The sequence below is a fragment of the Fistularia commersonii genome, chromosome 3 (genome assembly GCF_037954325.1).
Source record: "Fistularia commersonii isolate RoL2024-O1a breed Wild chromosome 3, RoL_Fcom_v1.0, whole genome shotgun sequence".
Classification (NCBI taxonomy): domain Eukaryota; kingdom Metazoa; phylum Chordata; class Actinopteri; order Syngnathiformes; family Fistulariidae; genus Fistularia; species Fistularia commersonii.
Window position 1 is genome coordinate 7,049,965 of NC_141286.1, and position 9,367 is coordinate 7,059,331.

Here is a 9,367-nt window from a genome sequence, read left to right on the forward strand (position 1 = left end):
CTTATTCGCGACCGCTGATCTGAATGCATCACCGGATTCAGCGAGTTTTTCAATAGATACTTCGTGAGGCATGAAAAACAGGAAGAAAAAGTTGAGTCTTCTCCTCTTCAGGGAGTTTTCTACCGCCGATGAAACACTCCAGAGTCAGACGTCGCTGCGCTGTATTCTTCTCTTTCACGATGCATGAGTGGGATGCGCGCACACACACACACACACACACATCCTGCTCGGCCTTTCACCTCGGTACCAGCAGCCCCTCATTCACTAATTGGCTCACAATGAATGGACTGTTATTCTTCTGCCGCTTTATCCTCACATCTCTCCTTCTTCCCCCCCCCCCCCTCGTCCCGTCCGCCCTCTTCCTCTCTCATCATCCATCCCCTCCTCTTTTGTCTCCCGCGACACCGCAGGGGAGGAAGGACGAGTCTGTGAGCTCTCTTGTTTTCCCCTTCCTCCCTTTCTTCTCCCAATTGGCTTGTTTTCCTTCGCCCCTCCGCTTTCGGAGAGTCAAAGAGGTGAGCTCGGAGGGGGTGCCCCCCCCCCGGGCCCCCCAATATCCACGAGGAAAGAGGAGGGCCCCTCTCGGGTTTTCAACTATTCACACTGGGGCCCGCCTGAATAACCCTTTCATAGAAGGAAGGGCAAGTGGTGGAAACATCCCAGCCATTAAAAGAGGGTCCCGCGCTATTAGTCTGTAGTCACTGGCTTCGTTCTCAGCTAAAGATGTGTAAACAGGACGGAGTGAGAAGGCCTCCGCGGGATTAAGTGTGGCTTAAAGCCAGACGTCAAGTCCTAGATCATGGTGTCGTGAAGTTATTAGATATCCTGTCTGTCTCAAGTGAGCCACCCGGACTCTGAGGGAATTTCCATTTTTTTCTTTTTTTCTTTTTTCACGCCACCTACGTAATCCAAATGCATTTGTCTGACCTCGCTGTCTCCCCTTCTCATCCCCTTCTCCAGGACCTCATCGTGGACCAGACGATCGAGAAGGTGTCGTTCTGCGCTCCCGATCGGAACTACGACAAAGCGTTCTCCTACATTTGCCGGGACGGGACGACCAGGCGGTGGATGTGTCACTGCTTCATGGCGCTGAAAGACTCAGTGAGACAATTTTTCATGACCTAATCAGGGAAGCAGTCCGCTGAACTTTAGCGAGTTCTTCCAGACACACACGCTGTTGATTATGTTTTATTTCCGACTTGTGGTTCGCTGAGCTTTTAGAATGAAGCCGACGGTCCGACCGGGTTGGCGGTCGAGTCCGGAGCCATGCCGTCATGGCGCATTGTGGTTACAACCCTGCTGCGGTTTCAGCAGCTTAGACCGCGAGATGGATTACTAATGTGGACAGAGGAGAGCGGCGCACTGGGGGATTAGGAGATTAGACAGAAGCCCATGGAGCTATCTCTCCATCCATCTCTGGCGGCCTCCATTTCCCCCTCGCTCTCCACCTCTCCTGTCTGTGCATCCCAAACCAAATTGGCTGCTTCTTCCTCTTCGGCTGCGGAGCCATTTTGAAGGGACAAGGAAGGGAAAGATTAAGAAATTAAATTTGATCGATGCCAGAGGGGAATAAATCCCATCATCAGTTTGGCAGCGAGAAGAATCTCGGTTTTGGTAATTGCAGCCCGATCCGATTGTCATTCTGCCAGCTGTATGTGGAGGTATGAACAAACACGATAGGGCCAGTTGTAGTTTTTTGCATGTAGATATTTACAAAACGCCTGGAAATGAATGGCAGCCGGCTCATAATGGCAGCTCCACCGTCGGGAACGGGTGTTGGGTTCTAGCGCGGTTCTAGTATGAGATGAGAACCGCTTGCTGTTTGCTCCAACCAGGGGGAGAGACTGAGCCACGCGGTCGGCTGCGCCTTCGCCGCCTGTCTGGAGAGGAAGCAGCGGCGGGAGAAGGAGTGCGGCGTGACGGCGTCGTTCGACGCGAGCCGTACTTCCTTCGTACGCGAGGGCTCCTTTCGCGGGCACTCCTCCTGCAGCCAGCAGGGCAGCGGCAGCGAACGAGACGACAAACTGCAGGATAAGAAGAAAGGTGGCGTTTCAGTTGTCACATCACGAATTTGAATATTGCGTTTACGTGCATGTTGACTTTTGCTCCGCGCGCTTCCGACTCCAGATCAGCCCTCCGCCGTCCCAGCCCTGCCACCCGGAACCGCCTCCCCGCCCGAGGGCGCGGCGTCACCCATGGAGCGCCCAGAGCCCGGCGGGCCTCACGCCATCCCTCGCCGCCACGCGCCCATCGAGCAGCTGGTGCGCCAAGGCTCCTTCCGTGGATTCCCTGCCCTCAGCCAGAAAAACTCCCCCTTCAAGAGGCAGCTGTCGCTCCGCCTCAATGACCTGCCATCCACGCTGCAACGCAAGACCGACTTTCAGGCCAAGAACCCCGGTGAGTTGACGGGTCCTCGACGTTTCAACGAGAGCCCTGCCGCCGCCTTGTGCTTCTTTTTAAGCTTCTCGTTCTTTGGGGGTCAGAAGGCGTCGGCCTTTTGCTGCCGCCTCCTTTTTGGAGCCACAAATTTGTCAATCATTTGTGAGCGCGAATGTTCTGCATTATGCGAAATTTGACTAGCTTAACTTATTATATCAAGTCCCGTGGCTCAGTTGGTAGCTGGGGTCCTTCCAGTCCGAAAGTCGGCAGTTCAATTTCCGTCTCCTCCTGCTCCTGATGGCCTGGTTGGCACCTTCCATGCAAGTTCTGCCACTATTGGTGTCTGTGTGTGAATACTATCTAGTGTGAAGTGCTTTATTAGAGAAGACCATTTATAATTCAGTCACTTTTATTGTGAAATTTCTCAACTGATATTTATATTATAATATAATTTGTAAGAATTCCATTGATACAAGCAGGCACACCAAATTGTGTAATTAATCATTTTGAATTCATAAAAAAAAGAAAAAAAAAAAGAAAAAAATTACTGTTTAGATTTTGAACCAGCTTTCGAACTTGGACTCGTCAAATCTGCCAATGAATGAAAATTCTCCCACATATTCCAGGCAGGAACCTGCAGACAAACACAAGACAGAACTTCCAAATTCCATTGAAATCCATTAAACTTGTGTGCATCCAAGAATATAATTTGTTTCAAATGGTTTTGCAAATTGTGTAAACAGAGAAGTCCGAAATATTTTGTTAAAGGCATGTGCAAACAAACTACCTCGGGACGGTTTCCTTCTGCTACCTTGGGGCTTTTGCGGATTAAGCCTCAATATGGCATCACATATTTCGGGAGTATTTGGATTACATTAGCAGATCTGTTGTTGATGTGTTTTTATATTTTATTCATTGTTTCACACAATTTGTTCCTCGCCTTTCACTTGCAGCCAATGTAAAAAGCAGCACGGTTCCGCTTCGCCCGTTTCTATTCATGGCATTAATGAATGGCTTGTGCCACTCTGGGAGGCTTTGTTACAAAGCAAAAATAGTATAAACATAAAAAAAAACAAAAAACACACACACCTACGCCAGATTGGCTGGGTGCCGCGGGATCAGAGCGCACAGTAGCAACGGCAAGATCATTAGGACAGATGAGAAAGTAGACCGGGGTTACTCCTCCGGATGGAACAGTACATTCATCACCCATCCCTGCTCTATATCTGTCTCCCGTCCCCCTGTGATGGCTACATATCCTGCGGCGCAGGACTCGACGCGGCCCCTAATCCCCAATTCTCTCTATCGCGCACAAGCCAGACTTCTCTCTTTGTGCTCGCCAGTCACCCTCCAAACTGTGCGGGTATCGATCCGCCGAGTACGTCGGCCGTAGCCTTCAATCAGCCGCTAAAACATACCATCGCATCGACAGAAACACACACGCTCTTATTGGACACATATGATGTGTGTTTTGGGACTGAGCTCCGCGGGACATCGACAGGAGCAGGTGGAGCAGAAAAATCGCAGGGTCTCCTCGCTGATCAAAGCGGTGCGAAAACTATAATGATAACCTAAAATTCGCCTTCAGCGACCTTCGTACCCTCCAGACTACATCTGAGCGCGCAACGGATGACAGAGAAGCTGTCGAGCAGCGGGGGTTGTAACGCAGGTAGTGGAGGAAGAGGGCAACCACCCCACCCTGATCTTGAATCCCGGTCAATCGGAGACATAATGTGTATATTGGATCTTTAAATGTTGACACGGTGGTTAGCACCTCCCAGCAAGAAGGTTCCTAGTTTGATTCTGATGATTAAGATCTTTGTGAAGTCCTCCAACAGTCCAAAAACATGATGGAGGGGTTATTTGAGTCCCTAAAATTGCCAAGACGTATATCTGGCAATTGGTCCAGGGTGCACTCTTTGCACTTTCAGGTTACACGCTTTATCTATCACGTATAATGTCCTTTTTTTTCCCCACTAATAAACCATTTGCAGGACTACTTTAAACATCATGAGCTTAATGATTTTTTACATCATCATATGCAAATTAATCTCAGTACCACAGGCTATGTTAAGTGTAATATCATGCGCAATGTATTTCCCTATTACGTCAGCTATGTTATGTTTTTATACAATATGTGCAATATTACACGTTTCAATTTTGGAACCACCCGGCACAAGAATATACTTCAGCATTAATAAATCCATCCATCCATGCATGCGTCCTTCATTTTACCTTATCTTGAAACCTTCCTCTCGCCCAGTGACAGCTGGGCTAGGCTCCAGCACACCTTGCAACTTGGATTGCGGGATTGTCGGTAATGATAATGAGTAAGTAGCTAGCTAGTAGCTAGCTATTATAAGCTAAATACAAGGCTAAATAACAGTTGTGGGTCTATCGGTAAGCTAGAGACTTTGGATGATCATGCCTTCTGTGCTACAACGCTCATTAACTTCAACTTGATGCCGTTTTTTGCGGCTGATGCTCAGACTGTAAGTGAAGTGGTGCGAGAGATGCCAAGAAGTAAAGCAGAATCTAGATTTAGAAAGATTGACCGGGTTAAGGGTTTGATCTGGTTGGCTAATTTTAGGTCAGAACAGGCAAGCATGACACCGTCTGTATTAATTACTCTTAGATTGATGTATGTTTTTCTTCCTATTACTGTTTGTCCATCCCTCTCCTCACGCCTCTCCCTCCTGGTGTCCCTCCTTGTGTCCCTTCTTCGCCAGTACTAGAGATGGACATGGGGCTGCCGGGCGAGGGCGACAGTAGCATCAACGCCCTGTGCAGCCAGATCAACACGTCCTTCACCAAGCCGTCGGAGGAGCTCTTCTCCAACACCTGTTCAACTGCCAACGGTCCGCCGACCTGCACTGTGCCGCCTGCCCTTCCCCCACCTCCTGCGCCGATGCAGGGTAAGTAATGCGGCGCAACTTCGGACGCCTCAGGAATGAATTTCAATTAAAAGCGAGAACCTGTTTTGAATGTGACATTTTCTCCCTCAGCCGCATCTTCCTGGGTCCAGACGGATCCTTCGGTCCACTCGCCGCCTCCGGTCTCCGTGGCGATGCAGATGCAGAGCGGACACAGACGTACCCCCTCTGAAGCAGAGAGATGGTTGGAGGAGGTCTCCAAGGCTGTCAAGGCCCAGCAGACTCCGCCGCCGGGCCCTGCCATCCCCACCATCCCCGGGCCACCCTCCGTGTCCAGTCAGCAGATGTCCAGTCAAACAGCGATACCAGCTGTTTCGGCCTCGACCGTCTCTATGTCCCTAAACGCAATGTCCAAACCCCTCATCACGTGCCCCCCTGTTCTCTCAGGTCAGCCCCCAGCGCCCCTCCCACCGATGTCAATGTCATCAGTCCCTCTAATACCGGGCCCGCCGGTGTCAGGACCCCCTATGTCTCTACCTTCCATGTCCATCCCTACCATGTCGGGTCCAAGCATGACAGGTGCGCCCATGATCCAGCCCGCCCTCCCCGGACCCCCTGGCTCCATCCCAAGTTCCATGCAGCCTTTTCCCCTGGCCTTCGATGCCACTCCAGCCCCTGTTGGAATGTTTGCCAGTCAGCCTGTGCAACCTGCTTTTGTGCCCATGCAGACCTACATGCCAGGCCTGGCTAGTAGTATGACCTACCCCAATGTCAGCGTACCGGTGGTAGGAATCACTCCGTCTCAGATGGTAGCCAATGTTTTTTGCACCGCCACCGGCTCGTCTGGCGCCGGAGGTACCATCGGCGCCGCGGTGGGAGGACCCAAAGTGGGGACTCTTGGAACGGGGACCGCACACCAGCCTTATACGGGGGCACTAGGCGCAGTTGGCCAAGCTGGAGGGTTTCCCACACTGCCGTTCTCTTCACCGCCGCCACTATCATCAGGGATTAATGGCCTCCCGCCGCAGAGCAGCGCCACGGTGACCCTCCAGAATGGGACCTCCAACAGTGGCGGCAATGGCGGCGGCGCAAGCAGCTGGCCACCAGAAGGCAGTCAGCTAACGGCTCCGGTGACCAGCGATTCCCAAGACGACGATCGCTTCGAGGCCAAGTGGGCAGCGCTGGAGAACAAACCGGTGCCTCCGCAGCCTGGAAATAAGGCGCCCGCTCCCGCAGCCAACCCCTTCTCCAACAATCTGCAGAAGACGTTTGAGATTGAGCTCTAATTCCGATCGAGTTTGTCAGAACTGTCACGCTAGCCCTGGGGTCAAAGCCTGGGAGAGCCAAGCGCAAATTTCAGGCATCTCTCCTGAGAACGGGATGCAGGTCCTGAAAGTAGTGCCGGCTATCCGACCTGTGGCAGCCTAGCAACCTGCTCAAACGCTCTTGTGGGAGTAAATAATGATCTTGGTTGCTTTCTTGATGCTTCCATCAGAGCTAAAGGGAAATTGAACAGATTACCGGGCTGCCACTGGATCAGATCTCGAGCAAAACTAGATTCAACCGACTGAATCCTGCCACTTCACCTCTCATTCTACACCCTCCACCCCAGCTATCTACACTCTGAGTTTACTTTGCCTGATCCAAATCCCCAAGTTTACTGCGAGTGTCTCCACTGGGAGACCTTTCATTGGTTTTCTTTCTTGGAAAGGGGACTACGCTCAGATGCATTCCAATCCCTCGTTGGGGTTTTTTCGGCAGCGTACGTTCTGGTGAAGATATTCGGTGGCGATTTAGAAGATATATATGGCTGCTTGGCAACATGCACAGGAATGCAATCAGCTCACATGCGAACAGAGAAGTTGTTCCGAAGCACAGCCGGCGCTCAGCTGATTTTAGCCAAACACAGGCACATTCGGACGGACGGACCGGCCGGCGATTGTGAGACCCGAACCTACCGACCCCGAAGGACTGACCGACCGAACCGATAGTAGAGATTTATGGCCAAAATTATTTTATTTATTGTATTTAGTTTTTTATGTTAACAAGTTATATATGCTTAAAGAATTATAACAGTGTTTCAGGAATATGTTTTTATGCCCTATATTTATTTTTCTTGAAATTGTAAAGAGGAGAGCAACTGTAGATTAGGTCACAGGAGCCGGACGGGGTAGAATAAGAGAGAGAAGGCGCTCGTGTAACGGGAGGTAGCCGCAACCGCGGCAACTTGTCGCCCGACAAGTGTACATAGTGGCATGTTTCCTCCACTTGACAGCCCTCACATATACGCGCTCCACTGCTGCTTCGCCCAGCAGGGTCAACACAACTTCAGCCGTGGCTCCGAAGCCCCCTTTTTCTATTACGACATTCAAGGACCGCGGGACACGGACTACGTCTTCTTATTAAAAAAAAAAAAAAAAAAAAAAAAAAATCCGAGGAACTTTAACAACTCAGTGGAAATGAAAAAAAAATATATAAACACTATAAACACTGTGCGATTTTTACCGAGAAGACGCCACACGACATTCCATCAGCCATCCATCTTCCAACGTGTTCAAATACAGGGTACCGTCACGTCACCTTAGGCCGAATCCGTCTTTCCGACTCGACTTTGGTGATCGACGATGTGACGGGGGTTTGATCGATGGACGAAAGACGGAGTGCGACGGAAAGAAGAAGTCGTTAGTTGAGAGGAGAAGTGAAGGATGAAGCCGTACGTGGAAGACTGAAGGAGGGGACGGAGCTCTGCCTCTTGGAGAGGGAGGTGGAAGAGGTCGGAGGACGGGCGTTGGGGGGGCAAAGACGTGACGAAGATGAGATGCGAGAAGTGACAAGAACGGAGACGCTCATCACAAGGACTCTTTACTTTCTTTTCTTCCACCTGACGAGTTGAGGCTGATCTGCCGTCTCCAAAGAAAAAAATATTTTGATTATTGTTTTTTTTTTTTTTTTTAAAAAACAAAAAAAAAATGTCGGTTACTTTACATTTGTGATCTCATGAGCGAGTTCTCCTGGTTAACTGAAAAAAAAAAATCCCTCGTCCAAGTTCCGTGACAGTTTTGGTCTGTTTGAGCAAACAAGGATTTTTTTTTAATTTTCATCATTTTTTTTTGGAATAGAAGGGCTTTTTTCCATGTGAGCTTTAGCAAACAGGTGCTGTATTGTTGCGTAAAGTGACCGGACACGTTCCTGCCCAGCGGTGACCGCCATGTTCCTCGGGAATTCAATTATAGGATGAATATTGGCAGCCGCTGATTAGATTTCCTGCTCATTAAGTCCCCGCAGTTTTAATTAACTTATTTGGTCTCTTCCTGTGGCGGTGACGATCCCTCTGGCTCGGGCTCCTCCCCGAAACGCCGATTTTTACGCAAACAGCTTCCCCGGGGTCTCTTCTTTCTCCTTTTGTCCCCCTCCGTCCTCCCCCGGACAAATCGATAATTCCGTGTCGGACCTCTGACTTCCGAAACGGACGCCTCCTGTTTTTGGTTTCTCTCTCCTTTGCACGCCCTCCAAATGATAATTGTAGGTTAATTGCGTTGTGCGTTAAAGCAAACTAAATGACCTCATAAACTTTTGATTGTAAAACAATAGTTTAGCGATGGTAACAAAGCGAAAAACCAGTGGAGTTTTATTTTTAATCTTTATTTACAGAATTTTTGTATTTAAACCTACATATTTGTATTATAATTACATTGTACAAAAGATAAATAAAGTAATATAATATTAAGCTTGCTGTTATTCTTGTAAATCTATTTTTCTTTTGCTTTTCTCCAGGAATCCACCAGGTGCTTTGAAATTGCAGATGTGGAATATTTTATGGATTCTTCTTAAGAACGGGTCTTTTATCTGAGCCGCCAGATTTGAGCAAAGTAACAATTTCCAACCAGCAATTGATCACGTTCCTATTGTTCTCTTTTAGTTTGTCTATGAGAAGCTAGCTGAAGTAGCTTGGTACGCTCACTCCGCCCCAAGGTGTGTTTGGATTTACCCCCGTTATGTCAAGAGCAGATTATTTCGGGCGAATGCAGATCAGTGAAAGAAAGAAAAAGAAATCCTTTTAAGACTTCTTGGGAATGAGGATCAGGCAGAGACGAGGGGAAGGATCCTCCTCAGCA

At 49.3% G+C, this 9,367-nt stretch overlaps 1 protein-coding gene across 6 annotated transcripts in view; it reads left to right on the forward strand.

Annotated features, from left to right (window-relative positions):
* The window catches only part of numbl (NUMB like endocytic adaptor protein), a 50,642-nt gene extending 41,665 nt beyond the window's left edge, over positions 1–8,977 (forward strand). For 3 of the 6 annotated variants that reach the window (XM_086143401.1, XM_086143393.1, XM_086143376.1), the window contains exons 5-9: positions 961–1,101; positions 1,836–2,043; positions 2,128–2,397; positions 5,109–5,294; positions 5,385–8,977. In XM_086143401.1, coding sequence (XP_085999527.1) covers positions 961–1,101; positions 1,836–2,043; positions 2,128–2,397; positions 5,109–5,294; positions 5,385–6,538 — 1,959 coding nt within the window. In that variant the 3' untranslated portion in view covers positions 6,539–8,977. Of the gene's footprint in view, positions 1–517; positions 839–960; positions 1,102–1,835; positions 2,044–2,127; positions 2,398–5,108; positions 5,295–5,384 lie in introns of those variants that run through there. The other 3 variants (XM_086143409.1, XM_086143385.1, XM_086143418.1) reach the window with 2 other exon arrangements.
* The last annotated feature ends 390 nt before the right edge of the window (positions 8,978–9,367 follow it).